Source organism: Akebia trifoliata, chromosome 11, assembly GCF_017979445.1.
Source record: "Akebia trifoliata isolate Shusen 1 chromosome 11, ASM1797944v1, whole genome shotgun sequence".
NCBI classification, from domain to species: Eukaryota; Viridiplantae; Streptophyta; class Magnoliopsida; order Ranunculales; family Lardizabalaceae; genus Akebia; species Akebia trifoliata.
The window spans coordinates 45,550,878-45,572,827 of record NC_141385.1 but is presented as its reverse complement, the minus strand read 5'-3'; the positions used below and the strand labels follow the sequence as shown (position 1 = coordinate 45,572,827).

Genomic DNA, 21,950 nt, shown 5'->3' with positions numbered 1-21,950 from the left:
TGTTTTGTGCCGAACGGGACCCATATATATATATAGGGTCCCTTTCAGCAACAAACATTTTGACAAACATTTTGGCAAAACATTTTTCAAAACATGGGTTAGAGATTTTGGAATGGGCTGATTTTTGGTGAGGATGATCTCTATGGTGAGGAGATCATCCTCATAAAAAATCAGCCCATTCCAAAACTTCTAGCCCCATGTTTACAAGTTGGGAAATCGTGGACCGTCCATTTTTTGTAAGCCATTTTTTATGGGTAAGAGGTTTTGGAATGGGCTGATTTTTGGTGATGATGATCTCCTCACCGTAGAGATCATCCTCACCAAAAATCAGCCCATTCCAAAACCTCTAACCCATATTTTGAAAAATGTTTTGCCAAAATGTTTGTTGCTGAACATTTCCCATATATATATATATACAGAGAGAGAGAGAGAGAGAGAGAGAGAGAGAGAGAGAGAGAGAGCATGGTGGGGATCGTTAACCAAACAACCATATTTGTCAGCACAATGGCGCTTAATCTTAATTACTTCCAAACACTTCTACCTTCATCTTTCACTCCATTTGCACCAAGAATTTTTCCATTGAGACCTCTAAGCAGCTCTGGCACGACTCCTCCGCGTATCCATTGCCTTCCAATCACTCAAATATGTGTTCCAATGGTTTCTAGACGATCGGCTAACTACCAACCAAGCATTTGGGATTTTGATTTTATTCAGTCATTAAAGAGTGATTACAAAGTGACTACAGTATTGGATAATGTTTAATTAATTTGTTGTCTCTATTCTAGTTTTATTAATTTTAGCTATTAAATGATCATACTGTACTGATTCTTGCTACCCTTAATTCCACAGACGGAGATGTATGAGAGAAGGGCCAAGAAGGTGGAGGATATAAGGTGTATGATCAATGCTGAAGATGTGGGACTGTTAGATCGGCTAGAGCTGATCAATGAAATTGGAAGACTAGGATTGGGGTACCTGTTCGAGAAGGACATCAAGAGAACGCTGGACGTCATAGCTACCGAGAACAATAATGATGGAGCAGAGGAGAGTCTCCATGGCATAGCACTTCGCTTTTGTCTGCTTAGACAGTATGGGTATGAGATATCCCAAGGTATTAGTCCTTGTCCCTCAAATTTCAATTATCTAGTTAAGATGATATTAAATTTAAGACTAATCAGAACCAGTGATTGAGCCAAAAACCTGTCTAATTGGTCAGACCTAAGTTCACTTGTTGGAGGATTAATTTTAGTTTAAAGGACTTGTGAGTTAGATCTTCATTGAAGGATGATTTGTTTCTAGAGAAGAGCTTGTAAGTTGGATGTCCTCTAGAAGAATTAGGACTTGTGGAGTACAAATTTGCTGTTAATGAATCAATGGCATGATGCCACAGTGTATGAAAATTACTAAAAGCCGGACTTCTAACTTCTCAGAATTTTCTCCCTAAACTTTTTCTCCACCAACCAATCACACTCGCTTTTTCCAATACACATGGTGTCGTACCATTGATTCATCAGATTATGATAGAAATTCCTTAACAGGAAATTCTTACTCGGACTTGTGAGCTTGGATCAAATCTTTGGAAGATGCTTTGTCTTTAAACAAGAGCTTGTGAGCTTGATCTCCTCCGAGTCCTAGTGGGGAAATGATCCAAGCTCTATGATGACCTCACTAAGATATTTTAGATGTAGGATTAGAGCGACTTTTAGGTGAAAAAAACATTTATATTTTTTTGACTCATGGAAAAAACACATGATCCCAACCATGTAAATATAAAATCTACTGGTTAAGATTTATCTTCAAAATAAGTATTCTCAAGATTTATGTTTTCTGATATAATTGGATTCATGTTTATATGATTGAGATCAAAAGTTTTCTTATGAGTCATCGGACCCGACAACCCATTTTTTGTAGTGAACTAAAGACATTGGTTTTTAAAGTAAACAGATGTATCTTTGGTTAGTTCTAGATGACACTTTTCGCAAAACATCTTTTGGTTAAGCATATTTTAACTTACGGTGAATGGCTGGTCTTCCATGAAAACTAGTTTTATACACCATTGTAGACACTTGTCACTCTGGGTAAGGGATTCCCAATGATGAGCCATGCTCCAAGAGATCACTTTGAGCATCGAGTCCAACTTTGAAGTGGGCAGGTTACTTCAAAATTTTGAAGGAACCTACTTTTCTTATTACAAGACACGTGGCATTTTGAATTAATTTGAAACTTTTTCACCTAAGTGAGCTAACCCAATTTTAGGCCAACCACGCCATGCCAGCCTATAAAGGGTGCGAGCAGATCCTTGTAGTACGTGTTCCCTGTAGCGAACTTTTAAGTAAGAGAGATAATTGAAGACAAAAATCTAAGGCCACAGCCTTGTAAGGATCAGAGTGTAGATGAGTTTTGAAAAAAGATAAAAAAAAAAACAACTTTTTAAACATGATAAAGTGTTAGATTTTAGTTAAAATGACCAACTTATCCTTGTATATCTCAAAACGCCATTTAAGGGCTATTATACTTCACTGACAAAAGATAAAAAATAAATTAAAAAAAAAAAAAAAAAGTCCCAAAATACTTCTTCGTACCCTGAGCAACATCTGGAATTCATTCTGGAGTCTGAAAAGCATAAAAATAATAAATAAATAAATAAATTTGGGGACCTATCTGATTAGACAACACCCAATAATTACTAAACGCTTTATTTTTGTTGTCCTACCCACCAAACCAACTCAGTTTGGCCTCCAGTCCATAAAGGAAGCCTGGCCCCATTCCATCATATAATAAAAACCCCCATATCCATCAGTAGAAAAAAAAAAAAAAAAAAAGTCATTGTAATCCTCCCCCCTCCCCCGAAGAGAAACATTAAAAAACCTTTGGAAAAAACAAGAGGAACGTCCCAAAAATTCAGGGAACGTCTCCCATCATTTTATTCCCCTAAACCAATGTAAAACCTTGCCAAAATTTGGCTTCAAAAGCTTATATATATGGAAAATTACCTAATGGAGGCTGTGGAAGTGAGAGGGGTTTCTTTCTAAACAGTCCCTGACTTTTGGACGGTATTTTGTATATGTAAATGGTCCTTCAACCCCATCTCCCCTTATAATATTTGGAATATTAAGACTAGCATTTTTCTCATCTTGTTGACATATTTGGATTTTTTAATTGGGATTGAAATCATTTCCAATGATTTTTTATGGTTAGTGACCAAGGGAGAATGACATACTCTTAATTTTGAACGTTTAGATGTATTTTCAATCTTTTTTGATGATTTATAACTAAAAAAGATGAAAAAAGTAGGGATCTTAAAATTTTTGAAGATTTTGTTTTAACGTTTGATTCGAGTACTCATTTCTCAAATATAATATGCATTTTGGTATTTGGAAAAGATCTATAATGTCAGGGTAAAACAACTCAAATAAAAACCCACACCAAAAAAAAAAAAATCTGAATCGCATATGCAATGTCGAGATCACCGTTTTTTATTGTTAAAATCAACAAAAAAATTTTTTTGTTGAGATCAATTCTCTTACTATCAAAATCAACATTTTTTATTGTCGAGATCAACATTTCTTAACAAAAAATAAAAGAAAATACTGTTTAATTCGGAGGAGATATGTCAACAAAAAATAAAATAAACAACAAAAAACAGAAGAAAAAAAAAAGGGTGCTTGCAAGAGGAGCAATGGAGGCACAATGCCAAAAAGGCCCGAATTTAAAGGTCCTGGGCTGTCAAATTTTATAAAATTCTACAAACAAAGGGGTCGAATTGGCGTCGAATTTTTCATTGTTAAGTTTTTTTTCGACGAGTTAAAACTGTTAAATTAATGAAGGATGGCAAAAATTTGATAGCTCTAAGCCGTCAAATCTGAGAATATCTATAATTTCGACGGTCCTAGACAGTCAAAATTCTATATCTAAAATTCGTGAGACTTGACCCATCAATTTTTTCTGTCGAATTTTTCAGTTTTCATGTAGTGAGGGTCCTTTCCCTTCCCTTAAATACCTAATCCTACACAGTTTCACAAAAAAAAAAAAAAAGACTTATTTTGACTCTTTGATTGGTGTTGTAATTCAAGAAAAAGTACACAACTAAAGGATAAAGAAGGGAAATGATTTTCTCACTCCCCCATGACATACTAAAAATACTCTCCTAATGTGGCATGTAGTAGAACCATAGATCAGTTTGCCTCCGGTGTACACAACTGTAGGGCTGTCAACGGATGCTTATCGGTTCGGATACAACAATATCTAAATCCGAAAATTTTATATGATATCCAAATTTGAATTCGAATCCGACGGATGTTCTAAAATCTATCCGAATTCGAATCCGATTATCTTATTGGAGATCGTATAATATCTGATTAGAATTCAAAGAATTTGTATATATAAAAAAAAAATAGAAATTTTCCTTTTCCAATTGATTTTTCATTATTAAAAAAAGAAACTTATTATATATTATATTATTTATATAATAATAAAATAAAATAAAATATATTATATTATTTATATAAAAAATTAATCAAATAAAATAATATATATCATATATTATTTTAAAACGGATATCATCGGATTCGAAATGTTAATATCCGAATCTGTATTCGATAAGGATTTGAATATATAAAATTATTCGAATTCGAATCCGATATCTAAAATTTTCAGATAATATCCGATTTTTAGAATTCGAAATTGAATCGAATTCTAATTTTTGACTATCCATTGACACCCCTACACAACTGCACATATTTATAGGGATGTGAAGATGTGTATCCCGAGGCAAGAAATCTATGGTTCTAGCACATGCCATGCCAAGAGAGTATTTTGAGTATGCTACGTGGGGGAGTCAGATTATCATGACTCAATAAATAACTTGAAAGCTGAAATTGCCAAAAATAATACTAGAACTTGATAAATTTGGAGGTCCAACTCAAAACCAATTGGTAACGAGTGGAGAGGCTAGGAGTTTATAAGGAGAGAGACAAGGCAATGAGTGTCCCATGTGGGACTAAACTCAGCACGCCCCCTCACATGTGGGTCGGACTGGACCAAAGCACATGGAGATATGAATTGGGTAACGTGAAGGAGAAAAAGGCCCGTTCTGATACCAAGATAAATTTGGGGCAATTGATTTTGAGCTGGACCCCCAAACTTATCATGGTCACACACACAAATAACAACAACAACAGTAATAATCTTATTTTATCGTAGAGAAATTCATCATCTCATCCCAAATAGGATGGATCCGATCTTGACCCATCTCGTCAATTCGCAATCATCTACAAGCCATTTTCTTGATACCGGCATAATTCCACAACCCCCCAATCCAAATTGATTCCTCATTTTCTTTAGGATTCCTATTCTTATTGGAATCCCAATTATATCAACAATTAGAGCACCTTCGAAAAAAGGTTCTACTGTTACCCTACAAAGCACAACCTATCTGAGATCACATAGATATTATATAGCATTAAAAATGGAAATGTCAAGAAAAATTCACAACTATAAAATATTTATAACCAATTATGAAATGCTTCAACAAATAAAATTTAAATATCAAATTATTATTATTATTATTACTATGCTAATTTAACTATTTTCTTAACTATTGTGCTAAGAAAGGCATTACAGAAGAGTTCATTGCTTAAAAAATAATGCAACTAGATTGATGCATTTTTAAAATCAAATTTTATTTTATATTTTGTGAAAATAGTGTCACATCTATAATTCATTATCTTGATCTAGTAATAAAATTACATTTTTATGAGAGACAGATGTTTTTAATTGCTTCAAGGACGAGACAGGTAGTTTCAATGCAAGTCATTGTGAAGATGTTAAAGGAATGTTGAGTTTATATGAAGCATCTTACCTTGCCTTAGAAGGAGAAAATATCTTAGATGAGGCCAATAATTTTACAAGTAGACATCTAGAGAATATCAGGGGAGCCATAGTCCCAAGCGTTGCTAAACATGTGAGACACTTCTTGGAGCTCCCCTTGCATTGGAGGATGCTGAGATTAGAGGCAAGATGGTACATTGAAGTGTGCAAGAGTGAAGATTACATCCATCCTGATCTACTCGAACTGGCAAAGTTGGATTTCAATACGGTGCAAGCGATGCACCAAAAAGATTTGAAAGAAATGTCGAGGCAAGGACACAAAAATATAATCAAAATTTATTCTTGTTGGTCGTTTTGATCCAAGTTCATTTGAGGGGCATTTTTTTTCTTTTATAAATTTCAGTTGGTGGAGGGATCTCGGTGTGGGCTCCCACTCTGAGTTGAGGTTTGCTCGAGATCGATTGATGGAGTGCTTTTTATGGACTATTGGAGTGATTTTCGATCCTCAATTTGATAATTGTAGGAAAGGGCTTACAAAAGTCAATTGTTTGATAACAACAATTGATGATGTTTATGACGTCTACGGTTTCCTAGATGAACTTGAGCTCCTGACTGATGTCATTGAGAGGTTGGTAGGAGTTATGTCCTAATTAGTTAACATGCCACGTTATTATTCTAAGTATTCTTCATGTTTCATATTTTGTTGGTTATCTTTTTCAGGTGGGATATTAATGCAATGGAACAACTTCCAAATTATATGAAAATATGTTTCTTATCTCTATACAACACCATTAACGAAATGGCCTTCGACACTCTCAAAGAACAGGGTGTGGATGTCATACCATACCTAAAGAAAGCAGTGCTGCTTCAATCCTTCCATTTCAATTATAATTTTCTTTCTCTTGATTAATTAATTAGTTTGGCTTATATAATTAATTTACCTTTCTATTTTCTCATTTCATCGCAGTGGGCAGATTTATGCAAAGCTTACTTAGTAGAGGCCAAGTGGTATTATAACAATTACACACCAACATTGGAGGAGTACTTAAACAATGCATGGATTTCAATATCAGGGCCTGTCATTCTAGTTCATGCTTTTTTCTTGGTAAAGCAAGAAATCACTAAGGAGTCATTAGAATACTTAAAGAGATATCCAGACATTATACGATGGTCATCGATGATTCTTCGACTTTGTGATGATCTGGGAACTTCAACGGTATCTAAGTCACATACATTCAATGTATATTAATTACAATACTGGATGGAATCCTTCACTGAAAATTGTACTTCTATTTCCTATTACAGGCCGAGATGGAGAGGGGTGATGTGCCAAAATCAATCCAATGTTATATGCATGAAACTGGTGTTTCTGAGAAAGTTGCTCGAGCACACGTTAGACAGCTAATAAACGACATGTGGAAGAAGATGAACAAAGATCGAGTAGATAATTCCCTCTTCTCCCAACATTTTATAGGAATTGCAGTAAACCTTGCTCGAATGGCTCAATGCATGTACCAATATGGAGATGGGCATGGTGTTCCAGATCGAGAGACAAAGGATCTAGTCTATTCATTGTTGGTTGAGCCAATCTCATTAATGGAGAGATAAAAGCTACTAATCTTGTTCGTGCCAGTTTAGTAAGAATTTGTGTGTGTGTGTGTTTGTTTGTTTGTTTGGTTTGCTAATCAAGCAAAAACAAATTGCATATGAAAAATGATACAGTATAGAAGGAGGCGTAACCCCTCCATTACACGAAGGGGTTACACAAACCAGAAACTCGTAAACCCATCAAATCTCCTACAAGATCTCTTCTAACAAATCTTGGCATTTCCTCCATAGAGTTGAACATGGATGGGTTTCTAGTGAAAGATTTTTTGCTCACAGAATTTTTCATCACATGCTCTCCAGTGCGTGCCACGTCAAGCCTAGTGAGGGTAGCTTTGTAAGTTGGGGTTGCTATATGAGCTCATGTGATTGGTGCATCCCGGATTCTATGAGAATTGTGAGCAATTTTTTTTTTTTCAAGGGTGTTGGTCACATAATTTCCATCCCAGTAGAGATGAAGAATTGACCATGAACAATGGTTTAAACAATCTAATAACTTCATTTGACATTCATCAACAATCCATGGGAAGCAACCATCTTTCAAAGATGTAACCAGTCCAATTCAATAACCATCCATTGATCATTAATTTATATTTTTCGTTTATAAACCTTCTGCTACATTATTTGATGCAACAACAATGAAAAAAAAAAAAAAAAAACAACTAGCCCTCAACATTCATCATGCTTATATATATACATACTAGAGTTCACCCATGCCGTATCCTCTCTTTGCGGATACGATTTGAAAATAACACCAAATTAGTGAGTTTGGGGTATTATTGAAATTTTTTAAGGTTAAAAAGGTAAAAGACGAAAAATAATAAAATAAATAAAAAAAATAAATGAGGAAATATAGTAAAGTTATGAGGGGTGAAGTACAAAAAGAAATAAAGTAGGTCCTGAAAAATTATAACTTGATGGGTTAGAAGAGTATTATTAAAGAATTTTGAAATTAAAGAGGGTAAAAGATGAAAAACAATAAAAGAGACTATAAGGGTGAAAGAGAACATATATTTAAGTTAGAGGAGTGAAAATAAAGTTGATAATACAGAAAAAAATAATAATAAAATGATTGAAGTGGTTTTACACAAGTTTGTGTCTAATAAATATACCAACTCAGTTGTGTTTTATTATATAGATATATCTAATAATGCACCCACTCCCACTAAACTTGGCTTGAACCATTTGTTTTCAATTTGATCAAAGAGGACATTGGTTTGGACCAATAAAACATTTTCATTCGGTTGAGTTGAACTCAACAATAAAATGTTGAATTTGAAAATAGAAAGCAAGGATAGTGGGGACACTTGCCCCCACAAGAATTTTTGAAGTCTATGGATTAGTGGGCTATTGTGACATATTTTAGAGGTGAATAAAACAATCTGCCACTATTGCCCCTATAAAAAAAATTCCCTCTTAGTTATCCCCACAAAAAAATTTCTTGTCTTGATTGGCTCCACATGGGCAAAATCTTGGCTTCACCATTGAAAAAAAGTGCTGATGAAATTGATGATAAAAATGTTGAACTCAAGAATAAAAAGTGGTGTCGATACTGTAAATGTGATTTAAATTTATTTATTTTTATTTTAATGCTAGATAGATTTTCTCAAAATACCTAAAATTCATCTATTACAGTTATCAAATGGATACTTGAATAAAAAATTACTACAAATTCTTCAAAAAATTTAGAATCCAACTTCGTTTGTCATTTTTTTTGTCGTAAATCACCAAAAGAAATTGAAAAATACATCTGAATGTTCATAATTAGGAGCATATCATTATTCGTTTGTTATTCATGAGAAAACATTTGTCAAAAATGATTGCAATTTATCCTTGTTTGAAAACCTAAATATGTGAGAAACATGAGAAAAGTGTAGTTTAACTACTTCAAAAATATTGTAAGGAAGGATGAGGTTGAGGGATTGACCATTAATTTAGATATATAAAGATCACCAAATGTACTATTAAGATATTGCCCAAAAGTTGGGGACTATTTAAAAAGAAACTTTCTTACTAGAGAAATAATTGTGTTGTAATCTTTTAAGGTACATTGAGAACCACTGAATCATCTTTAGGATTAAATCAAGTGGTTAAGGTGTTTAATGAGTTATGTAACTACATCTATGCCTTCTCTATTTATTATCTACCTACAAGAGATCAATGTAATTGACTTAACTTCTTTTCAAACAACATTGTTGTCTTTTGTATTTCAATTATATTGTCGGTGATAAGGTCCCAATCATTCGATTTTGGGATCGTAATTGCACTAAGATTACCATTGCATAAATGGTAGTTCCTTTAAATAATTGCAAAATTATTTTATTTATCCAAATTAATAGAGCTAATGATATATTAGTGTTAATTGTAGCACACGTGGAAGTTATCAAATCGTGAAACAATTACGGTTACAATACACAAGCCGAAAGGAAGCATCCAGAAAAACCTCGAAGGATTTGGCCGCCACGTCACCTCGCCACCGCTAGGCATGACCGCGCCGCGGTCATCTCGAGGAATTTGTCCTCGAGATTTTCACAGAAGCTTCCAATTGCTTCGGTGGTTGTAACTGAATGGGTCGTTCGAAACGAATCATCCGAAAAGTTGACCCGATTACCTGAATACAAATGTTATAAATTAGAGGGTTGATTTTAGAGAAAGGTCTTCTCTTAGCTCTCTTCCTCTCTAATTTTTGGTTTTTCCTCTCTTTAATCTTCTTTTATTCTCTGTAATTTTCTTTTGGTTGAGATCTTGAGTGTAATGAGAATATCAAGAGTAAACCATTCATTGTTTGTGTAATTTTTGGGAGAGCTATAAAAGAAGAATTTTGGATCGATCATCATCTTCTTCACCCATGTTCTTTGATCTTTTATTAATTTATGCAATTTTAATTTCTGCGATGATTGGCTAAATTCTCATTAGAGAAGTTAAGGAAGCCAGAACAAATTAATCCCTCTAGTGTAGATTTAAATTCTTGCTTTGCTTACATGTTTTAATTCTGAAAATTCTATTCTGATTAAGGTAATCCAGCTTATAATTCTGATTCAACTTAGATAGTCATTACTTAGATAAGTTCAAGAATGGCTATGCTTTGTGAAAAATCAGAAGATAAGTTGGGCAATCTCAATCATGCTAGTGTTTTCATGATTATCTTTTAATTACTTTCAAGAATTTAATTGTTCCACCATCCGATTCATGAGCAATGACTTGCTCCATGGATTGAGTTGCATTTAGAATTTATCTACATTATGGATTCATTGTAAAAGCCTACTTGACTTCTCTAATCTCTCTCTCTCTTAGATTTTCAATCTTTCTTTTTAGTCTCAATTTCACTTACAAATTAGTTGCTACTTTCATTTCTGTTTTTAAACAAATCAATTTTATTTTTAAGAAAAATCTATTTTCTAATTCTGTTTTGGCCTTTTTATCCGAATGAAATTTTGAATCCAAACTGTCCCTGTGGAAGGAATTCGACTTGCCCAAAGTCTTAGTTCACATCTCTATCTCTACATTTATTTAGTAAGTTTTACAAACGATCAAAATGGCGCCGCTGCCAGGGACAGCGAGTTGATTCATTTTTCAATTTGGAAAGTATCCGAAACAGAACCGAACATGTTTTGCTTGAAACAGAAGCCAAACGAACAGAAAAAAAAATTAAAAAAACTTTCATTACAATCCTCAGGATATCAGAAACCATTTCCAATTTGAAAAATCGATTTTCATCAAAATTTTACCGCGCCGCGGTTGTCCCTAGGTGCTCTGCGGTGACGTGGCAATATTTTCTGCTGATTTTTGTTGAAAAAGCTTCTGGCATCATGGACATTGTAATGGTCATATTGATTTTTTCCTTAGTATTCTGATTTGAATAAATTTGTTATTTTCAGGTGGAGGACTCAACGGAAGTCAACGAAAATTGGTGAAAAAGACGACACGTGGAATTTTTATCCACTGAATTGATTTCCTCACTAAGAAGATCAGCAAACTCAAATTTCTCTGCATTTTATTTTTTTTTAAAAACCAACTTGTATTAGGAACTTGAACTTGTATTAAATTTTAATAGTATCCGAGAGGGCTCGGATTGTAATAGAATTAGGGACAGACGATAGTGGGACAAAACTATCTTAGCCCCTCGGGATCGTACACCAAATTTGGTGTTGGTGTCCTGAGTCGACTCAACTCGATCATCCCCCGTCTAGAACGGGAGGTAAATTTTGAAACACTCATGCATCACTCGCTAGTGAGTTTCTGTATTGCTTTTGAGTGACTAATCTGTACACATTGGATTGTACATAGTAACAAGGGCACCCTTACGAGGATGGCACCATAAGATAAGAATCGAAATTCATTACCGATATCTTGCCATTCTAAGAAAATCATATTCACAGCAAATTAATTAAGTAAAATTTGATTAGACTGGACTCTAGGTTCCATCGAGCTCATTAAGCAAAGCTAATCAAAAGTTGCACCAATTGCACTTCTTGATCGTAAACAGTGCCTAAGCACAATCTTGCCTTATAGTTCTACGTGAATTCAGGGGATAGATTACGTCTATTTAAGACGAGAGGTAATCTAAGAGTGCCATTGCTCAGCATTGTGCGCCACCTCTCATCTGGAGATTAAACTGGCTGTTCCGATTTTAGATATTTGGGTTGGAGGCTTTGATTAATCTTTTGAACCAGTTAGGAGCTGTCTAGTAATAGGCACCCAGTTCTCACGTGTGAATTTATCCCTCCTATTGTATGCAATTTGATAGTGTATGTTAGGTAGGAGATCGCAGAAAAATCCAATTGTATTTGATCCGGAGATCACAAGGTCTCACCCTTTACCTAAGGTTAGAAGAGAAAGCAACACCGTTCTCACTCCATCAGTCCCACAAATGGATCCACATCCACTTCCACCCCATCACATCCATGAGGATCAACGAACGCTCAATGAGTTGTTCGCACCTATTACTGCCAACCCTCCATCATGTATAATTTTACCTGCTGCTAACGTGGCACAATTTGAAATTCGGGCAGCTACCATCAATATGCTGCTCAAATTCCACGGTTTCGAAAACGAACAACCGTACAATCACCTCAATAAATTCTTGACCTTATGCCAAACATTCAAAAATGGTCACCTCGACGATGAGAATGTCAAGCTTAGGTTATTCCCTCTTTCCCTCGAAGACCATGCTGCGGCTTAGTTAAATTCATTGTCCTCCAACTCTATCACTACATGGGATGAGTTGTCGAGAAAATTCATGGCCAAATTCTTCCCTATGGCGAAGACGGAACAATTCAAAAATGCCATTCGGAACTTCAAGGAAAGACCGGATGAAGAATTCTCCTAGACTTGGGAAAGGTTCAATGACCTTCTTGTTAAGTGTCTGCACCATGGGATAGACAAAGCTCAATTGGTTAATTTCTTTTATCGAGGTTTCCCAACAGCCCAGCGCATTCTTCTCGAGTCTATGCATCAGGGTAAATTCATGAATCAAACTCCTAATCAAGCTTATGAATTCTTAGTCGAATTGGCTGAGAATGCTCGAAATTGGAACACAAACATAGGGGATTTTGATAGAGGAGATTTAGGAGTCAAGAAGCCGGGCATGTATGAAGTTAAGTCTGATCCTAAACTTAAGAATGTCATGAATAGCCTTGTGAGTAGCTTACAAAGTCTCAACAAAAAGTTTGACGCTTTCAGTGTCAAAACCAACTTTCAAGAAGCCACTCCAATCCTACAAGTTGCCATAGAGACATTTTCATGTCAGCTGTGTGATAATTTTAATCATTCTACGGAGAATTGTCCCACCTTGACTTTCTCACAGTCAGAGCAAGCCAATGTTGTTGGAAATTACAGCATGTATAGGAAACCCACTCTTAACTCCTATAGTCAGACGTACCATCCCGATAATAGGTTTCACCCCAATTTCTCCTATCGACAAAGTGAACTTATCTAATCAGGAGGTCCTCCAGGATTTCAGAAAAATTTCAATCGTCAAACTCATGCTAGTACGAACCTATCTTTGGTTCCGCAACAATCCTATTCTTCACCTCAAAATTCTCATCAACGGGCGATCGTTGTCGACCCTATGACCAATTACTCTCCTCCGGTTGCTCAATCAAACTCAGCATTAGAATCAATGATGGCTGAGATATTAAAGCAACAATAGCAACTCATACATCAACAAATCCAAACTACCCAGAGCCAGTCTCAGACCAACCAGGTCACTGGCAAGCAATCAAAAATTTAGAGGTTCAGATGGGTCAGTTAGCTTCATCCATAGGAGAGAAAAACAAAGGCCAGTTTCCCAGTCAAACTGTGCCTAATCCAGTAGGAACTATTCCAAAAGGACAGTATGATATCAATAGTCAGGCAGGTCCCTCTAATTCTGTCCAAGCCGTCCACACCTTACGATCTGATAAATTGGTGGACAATAAAGTTGAAATGCCTGAGGAGGTTCTATCCAAAGAAACGACCTCTAAAGCACTTTCCACAGAAAAAGAAGACCAGTCCAAGGAAACACCTCATCCTCTCGAGAGTCAAGTGATCATTCCCAAAGCCCCGTTCCCTCATAGACTTCTAGACAACAAAAAGGGAAAACAATTTGAAGGAATTTTAGAAGTGTTCAAGAATGTTCAAATAAATATTCCTTTCCTTGACGCAATTCGTCAAATTCTCTCGTATGCCAAATTTCTCAAGGATCTTACCACAGTGAAACGAAAAACTCCTGTGCCAAGAGAGGCTATGATGACAGTCCAGTTTTCCTGTCTGATTTAGCAGACAATTGTTCCTAAATTCAAGAACCCAGGCTGTCCTATAATTTCTGTGCACATCGAAGATACGATGATTGAGAAATGTCTATTAGATATTGGGGCTAGTGTGAATCTTCTTCCTTTCTCAATCTACCAGCAATTAGGTTTAGATGAACTTAAACCTACAGATATCACTCTGAGTCTAGCAGATAGATCGGTGAAGATTCCCAAGGGAATAGTAGAGGATGTGATTATCAAAGTGAAGGATTTCTATTTTCCTACCGACTTTGTAGTGCTTGACACTGAACCTGTCATTAACCCAAATTCTCATGTTCCAGTCATCGTAGGAAGACCTTTCTTAGCCACTTTCGATGCAGTTATCAAGTGTCGCAATGGTATCATGACCCTATCATTTGGGGACATGAAGGTCAAAATGAATGTCTTCCAAAATAAGTTTCAATCTACTGACATGGATGATTTAGAAGAAGTCAACATGATCGACACCCTAGTCAGTAGCACTTTTGAGGAAGCGGAGAACAAGGATCCACTAGAAGAGTATTTTGGCCAATTCGACCTTGAGTTCGATACTGAGAAATCCATCAGGGAGGTGAACTCTCTTCTTGAATCCGTCCCTATGATGGATTGGCAGCCAAAAATTCAAAATCTGTCCTCTCTCTCGTCATCCCCAATAGTGGAAGAAATTCCAAAGCTTGAGTTAAAGCAATTGCCTGATACGCTGAAATACGCATTTTTGGGTAATGCTGAAACCTTCCCTGTCATTATCTCCCCTACTTTAAAAAAATCACAAGAAAATCGGTTACTTGACGTTCTGTGCGAAAATCGAGAAGTTATTGGGTGGACCATAGCTGATATCAAGGGCATCAGTCCTTCTGTGGTCATGCATCAAATTCATCTTGAGGAAAATTTCAAACCATCGAGAGAACCACAGAGGCGATTCAATCCGGTGTTACAAGAGGTCGTCTGAAAAGAAGTCATCAAACTTTTAGATGCGGGTATTATATACCCCATCTCGGATAGTAAATGGGTTAGTCCAGTTCAGGTTGTCCCTAAAAAGTCGGGTGTCACAGTTGTGATCAATTAGGATAATGAACTCATACCTACTCGAGTCAAAATCGGATGGTGAGTTTGTATAGACTACCGAAAACTGAATACGATGACACGTAAGGATCACTTCCCTCTTCCATTCATCGACCAGATGCTTGAACGTTTAGCCGGTCATGCCTATTATTATTTTCTTGATGGATATTCAGGATACAACCAAATCCCAATAGCCCCAGAAGACCAAGAAAAGACAACGTTTACCTGTCTATTTGGAACCTCGCCTATCGACGTATGCCCTTTGGGCTATGTAATGCTCTTGTCACCTTTCAAAGGTGCATGTTGAGTATATTTTCTGATATGGTCGAAGACTTTCTTGAAGTCTTCATGGACGATTTTTCTGTATTTGGGTCTAGTTTTGATGACTGTTTGGATCATTTGAAGTTAGTTTTGAAAAGATGTCGAGAGAAGCACCTCGTGCTAAATTGGGAGAAGTGTCATTTCATGGTCACCTCTGGGATAGTGCTAGGACATATCATTTCCCATAAAGGAATTGAGGTAAACAAAGCCAAGGTCGATCTTATCGCAAATCTACATCCACCTAGAACTGTGAAAGAAGTTCGTTCGTTCCTAGGACACGCAGGGTTTTACAAAAGGTTTATCAAAGACTTTGAAAAAATTTCAAAATCCCTGTGTGATCTGTTAGCCAAAGACATTCCTTTCGAGTTTTCTACCGCCTGCTTATCGGCCTTTGAGAAACTGAAAACTGAGTTGACCTCAGCACCTATTATCCAACCACCCAATTGGGATCTCCCATTTGAGGTGATGTGTGATGCATCCGATTACGCTATAGGTGCTGTATTGGGGCAACGAGTTGAAAAACTCTCCCATGTCATCCAGTATGCCAGCAAGACGCTTAATGATGTCCAACTAAATTATTCCACCATAGAGAAGGAACTACTAGCAGTAATTTTTACCTTAGATAAATTCCGTTCCTATCTTATAGGGTTCAAAGTAGTAATTTTCACTGACCACGCAGCGCTGAAATACCTTCTTGCCAAGAAGGATGTGAAAGCGTGGTTGATACGATGGATCCTTCTTCTTCAAGAGTTTGATCTCGAAATTCGAGACAAAAAGGGATGCGAGAATGTGGTTGCAGACCACCTATCTAGGCTAGTAGTTAAACTCTTTCTGACTCTCTCCCAATTTTTGAAAATTTTCCTGACAAGCAAATCATGGCAGTTTCTATTTCTGACACACCTTGGTATGCTGACATTGTCAACTACCTGGTAACAGGTCAAACTCCCACCTCTTGGAGTAAACAAAATCACCTGCGCTTCCTCGCCTAAGCCAAATGGTTCTTCTGGGATGATCTGTATTTATTTAAATACTGCCCAGACCAGATAATTCGTCGGTGTGTTGATGAGAGAGAACAAAGTGGTATTCTCGAGTTCTGCCACAATCACGCTTGTGGTGGGCATTTTGGAGGCAAGAAAACAGTAGCTAAAATCTTACAGTGTGGTTTTTATTGGCCCACAATCTTTCGTGACGCTCATCTCTTTGCTAAATCTTGTGATATATGTCAACGTCTAGGAAAAATCAATCGAAGAAATGAGATGCCCCAACAACCAATTTTGATCATCGAAATCTTCGATGTTTGGGGCATTAACTTCATGGGTCCCTTCCCCATTTCACACGGATTCCAATACATTTTAGTCGAAGTCGACTACGTGTCAAAATGGGTTGAAGCCACAGCTTGTCGAACGAATGATCATAAGGTTGTTGTTCAATTTCTCAAAAATACTGTGTTTGCCCGATTCGGTACCTCTCGTGTTATCATTAGTGATAGAGGGAAACATTTCTGTAACCAAGTTTTTGAAAGTGTGATGCACAAATATTCAATCACTCATAAGGTAGCTACTCCGTATCACCCACAAACTAGTGGGCAGGTCGAAATTTCTAATCGTGAGATCAAAATCATTCTTGAAAAAACCGTCAATCCGACTCGTAAAGATTGGTCCTTACGATTATCTGATGCCTTGTGGGCCTACAGAACAGTGTTCAAAACTCCAATAGGAATGTCCCTTTATCGATTAATCTTTGGTAGAGCATGTCATTTGCCAGTCGAACTTGAGCATCGAGCTTATTGGGCGATCAAACATTTAAATTTTGATCTAGCGAAAGTCGGCGAGTTGAGAAAACTTCAACTTACTGAGTTGGAAGAACTAAGGAATGATGCGTACGATAACGCAAAGCTATACAAAAATAGAACGAAAGTCTGACATGATAGGCACATCCGGAGAAAATCTTTTCACGTAGGCCAGAGAGTGCTCCTGTATAACTCTCGCCTTCGTTTATTTCTAGGGAAATTAAAGTCCCGTTGGACTGGACCATTTTTTATTCACAATATTCACCCTCATGGAAACATCGAGGTACTCAATCCAGCCAATGGAAATATTTTTCAAGTCAATGGCCAACGGTTGAAGCCATTTCAGACTCTCCCTCATTCATCAGAAAAAGATTCATTTTTGAGTAATCCTGTGTACCAGGATTAGCTCTAATTTCATGTCTGGCTGAAGACATTAAACTTAGCGCTACTTCGGGAAGCAACCCTTGATTTCTGTACATATTCTACGTGATCATGTAGGATTTATTTTTTTCTTTATGCATTCACTCACTTTCTTTCAGGTGTATACCCTGTGTAGTGTGCTTTTCACTTTTACACCTTATGTGGAACATTTCTTTTGGTTGTACCCACAATTTTTGCAACGTAATGACATCCACTTTTAGGTATACTCTAAACCTCTACTCTTTAATCATTGAGGATAATGCTAAATTTAGGTTTGGGGGTGTGGGTTAGTACATTTCAATTTGTGTACATTATTTTCAATACATTTGTAAAATACCTTCATCAAAATGTTTATATGTACTGTCATTATACGAATTTTTAAAACCAGGCTCATGTCCAATTTGTTTATAAATTCTTATTCCTCAAAAATAAGATATTTTGAAAAACAAAATTCACGCCACTTCTGATTGTAATGAAAAAGTTATTTTGGATTAAGAGTTGTCTTCTTCGCTGTTTAGAATGAGAGGGAAAGCTTGAAAAATACTGAACTTTGACCTCCTTGTCTTTTGGTTGGCTGAATAGAAGAAAAACAGAACTGTAGTTGATATTTTTGAGACAATAACCATAGGATTAGACTGGGTACCTTGAAAAGGGCTACCTGCTTTTTGAAAAAAGAATATCGAAAAAATGATAAAGCATGAAAAATGTTGAAAAGAAAAGCAGAAAGATGTGAAAGTTAGAACTAAAAAAGTGCAAATTGTGAAAAGAGTCCAATGAGACCAAAATAGTTCAGTAGGGTGAAAGTCGTCAATGGTAAAAACGTGAGTACACTGGAATATCACAAATAAAGCCCCTTAGAGGTATTAAAGTGAACATCTATACTTCTCACAATCCTAGACAGGAGGCTCAGTTTCGAGTTAGAAGTTAGGCAAACCCAACCATCTTAACAGTTAAGAAGGGAAACCCTGTTCTGAAAAATCTTTGTTACAATCAGAAAAATTTGTGCACACACTCAAGATATTTTTGAAAATGAGGAATAAAAAGAAATTTTACTCAAATAGACCTTTGACTGGATTTTGAAAATTGGTGTGATGGCACTATATGCAATAATTTTGAAGTTGTTATCTTTCAAAATGTTAGAATTTTGTGGGTATATTCACTGCAAACCCTCACGAGTCAAACTCGTCCACTAGGGGTAACCTAGGGGTTCAAGAGCTTACTGCATAAGCTAAATGCAGTCGGGAACCTCATGAAAGAGGAGTTGTTTAGATTTAAGTTTTGCTCGGGACTAACAAAATTGAGGTTTGGGGGTATGATAAGGTCCCAATTATTCGATTTTGGGACTGTAATTGCACTAAGATTACCATTGCATAAATGTTAGTTCCTTTAAATAATTACAAAATTATTTTATTTATCCAAATTAATAGAGCTAATGATATATTAGTGTTAATTGTAGCACACGTGGAAGTTATCAAATCACGAAACAATTACGGTTACAATACACGAGCCGAAAGGAAGCATCCAGAAAAACCTCGAAGGATTTGACCGTCATGTCACCGCACCGCGGCTAGGCATGACCGCACCGTGATCATCTCGAGAAATTTGTCCTCGAGATTTTCACAAAAGCTTCCAATTGCTTCGGTGGTTGTAACTGAATGGGTCGTTCGAAACGAATCATCCGAAAAGTTGACCCGATTACCCGAATACGAATGTTATAAATTGGAGGGTTGATTTTAGAGAAGGGGTCTTCTCTTAGCTCTCTTCCTCTCTAATTTTTGATTTTTCCTCTCTTTAATCTTCTTTTATTCTCTGTAATTTTCTTTTGGTTGAGATCTTGAGTGTAATGAGAATATCAAGAGTGAACCATTCATTGTTTGTGTAATTTTTGGGAGAGCTATAAAAGAAGAATTTTGGATCGATCATCATCTTCTTCATCCATGTTCTTTGATCTTTTATTAATTTATGCAATTTTAATTTCTGCGATGATTGGCTAAATTCTCATTAGAGAAGTTAAGGAAGCCAGAACAAATTAATCCCTCTAGTGTAGATTTAAATTCTTGCTTTGCTTACATGTTTTAATTCTGAAAATTCTATTCTGATTAAGGTAATCCAGCTTATAATTCTGATTCAACTTAGATAGTCATTACTTAGATAAGTTCAAGAATGGCTATGCTTTGTGAAAAATCAGAAGATAAGTTGGGCAATCTCAATCATGTAGTGTTTTCATGATTATCTTTTAATTACTTTCAAGGATTTAATTGTTCCACCATCCGATTCATGAGCAATGACTTGCTCCATGGATTGAGTTGCATTTAGAATTTATCTACATTATGGATTCATTGCAAAAGCTTACTTGACTTCTCTAATCTCTCTCTCTCTCTTAGATTTTCAATCTTTCTTTTTAGTCTGAATTTCACTTACAAATTAGTTGCTACTTTCATCTCTGTTTTTAAACAAATCAATTTTATTTTTAAGAAAAATTTGTTTTCTAATTCTGTTTTGGCTTTTTTATCCGAATGAAATTTTGAATCCAAACTGTCCCTGTGGAACGAATTCGACTTGCCCAAAGTCTTAGTTCACATCTCTATCTCTACATTTATTTAGCAAGTTTTACAAACGATCAGTTAGTCTTTCACCTCCCACATGATTTATTAATTAATTTTCCCAAAATAAAATGTGAAGTGCTATAAACAACTTAACAGTTTATTAATTCTTACATTTTTAGTGTTCTTTGACTTATATTTATGTTCATGACATGCAGCCATATAACATGCTTTCGGGCATCATACACTGAAATTGAACATACATGGATCATATCTTCAATTTGCATACATGTCACATATGCCATTTTGAATAACAATAAATTTGAATACATATCTCTAATATGCATAATTAGCCTTATTTTACCCTAGATGACCCCAATCGATGATCCGTCAACATATCCAATGACTTTCAGTATAGACTGATCTTGGGCTGTTTGGGACCAATGCTTAAAATCTTCTAAATCCCATAACACCCTCAAACTAGATCACTAACTCGGATCAACCTTAATTCATATTTGAAATTATACATAGTTCCTAAACATAGATTACAAGGCCACTCCAACCGCAATAGAGGACTCGATTTGAATCCCTAGACGGAGGGGTGCCCACAGTACTCCAATGGTCCATATTATGGTATGTGTATGGTTTAGTGATTCTGTGGCACTATTTTCCATTAGATGACACCACATGATGAATTAAACCTAATGTTAGTTCTAAATCAGGTTAATAAGTTGAATTGTACGTTCTTTGTATGTTCCAAAAGATAATTGTGCCTTTTAATTTTACAATTAGTTTATTTTTAAACATTTCAATAAAGTATTACAATGAACTTCACGAGTACAACCATAGATTTTATATTTACTATTAAACTAATATTTCATAATATTTTTATAAAATATGAAGCTTACAATTATTTAAGAATTGGGATAATCTGACTACCCCACTTGGCAAACTCAATTGACTACCCTAACATGACAAGTTTGAAAATCGTAGATATATGCTCCTCGAGATACATGATTGCACTTCCCCATAAATAAATGTATCTCAAGGGAACCGTGTATCCTGAGGAGCACAGATCTATGATTTCCAAACCTGTCACATCAGGTAGTCAATTGAGTATGTCACGAGGTATAGTCAGATCTTCACAACTCATTATTTAATGTGCACTATCAACACTAATGGAACATGGTACATGCTTAATAAATTAAAAATGTAATAATACTCCAATAGCATATCAATTTAATGTGCACTGACGACACTAATGGACCATGGTAGATGCTTAATAAATTAAAAGGGAAAGTTACTTAATGATCCCTAGTGGAAAGTTTTCTTTCTAATTAGCTCTTGACTTTAAGGGATTAAGCAAATAATCTAATTGAAATGTTAAAATTGCCCTAACCATTCAAACTCACCATTTTCATCCAAGAAAATTGGATTTCCGACATTTCAATTGAGTTTTGGAGATTTCATTCCGATGAAAAGGATTTGAGAAAGAAGAAGAAGCCACTTTCAAGTATTTTGAAAATGTAAGTAAAAAACTAGGATTTTTCCATTCTTTTGTTTCATTTTTCATAAAAATTAATCAAAGATGGTTCTTTTGGTTTGAAATCA

At 35.8% G+C, this 21,950-nt stretch overlaps 1 protein-coding gene across 1 annotated transcript; it reads left to right on the top strand.

Moving 5' to 3' along the window:
• The first annotated feature begins 460 nt into the window (after positions 1-460).
• On the top strand, positions 461-7,757 carry LOC147392062 (alpha-terpineol synthase, chloroplastic-like). The gene is made up of 7 exons (XM_086417429.1): positions 461-735; positions 850-1,111; positions 5,766-6,138; positions 6,233-6,457; positions 6,550-6,688; positions 6,797-7,045; positions 7,135-7,757. The coding sequence occupies exons 1-7, from the start codon at positions 463-465 to the stop codon at positions 7,435-7,437; spliced, it is 1,824 nt and encodes a 607-aa protein (XP_086273555.1). The 5' UTR covers positions 461-462; the 3' UTR covers positions 7,438-7,757.
• Positions 7,758-21,950: the final 14,193 nt, after the last annotated feature.

Excerpts from the sequence above, each read along its gene's own strand:
- LOC147392062 (XM_086417429.1), top strand. The coding sequence starts at position 463 with ATGGTGGGGATCGTTAACCAAACAACCATATTTGTCAGCACAATGGCG. Across the intron at positions 6,139-6,232 it reads GATTTGAAAGAAATGTCGAG|TTGGTGGAGGGATCTCGGTG; the intron begins GCAAGGACACAA and ends TATAAATTTCAG. Across the intron at positions 7,046-7,134 it reads ATGATCTGGGAACTTCAACG|GCCGAGATGGAGAGGGGTGA; the intron begins GTATCTAAGTCA and ends TTCCTATTACAG.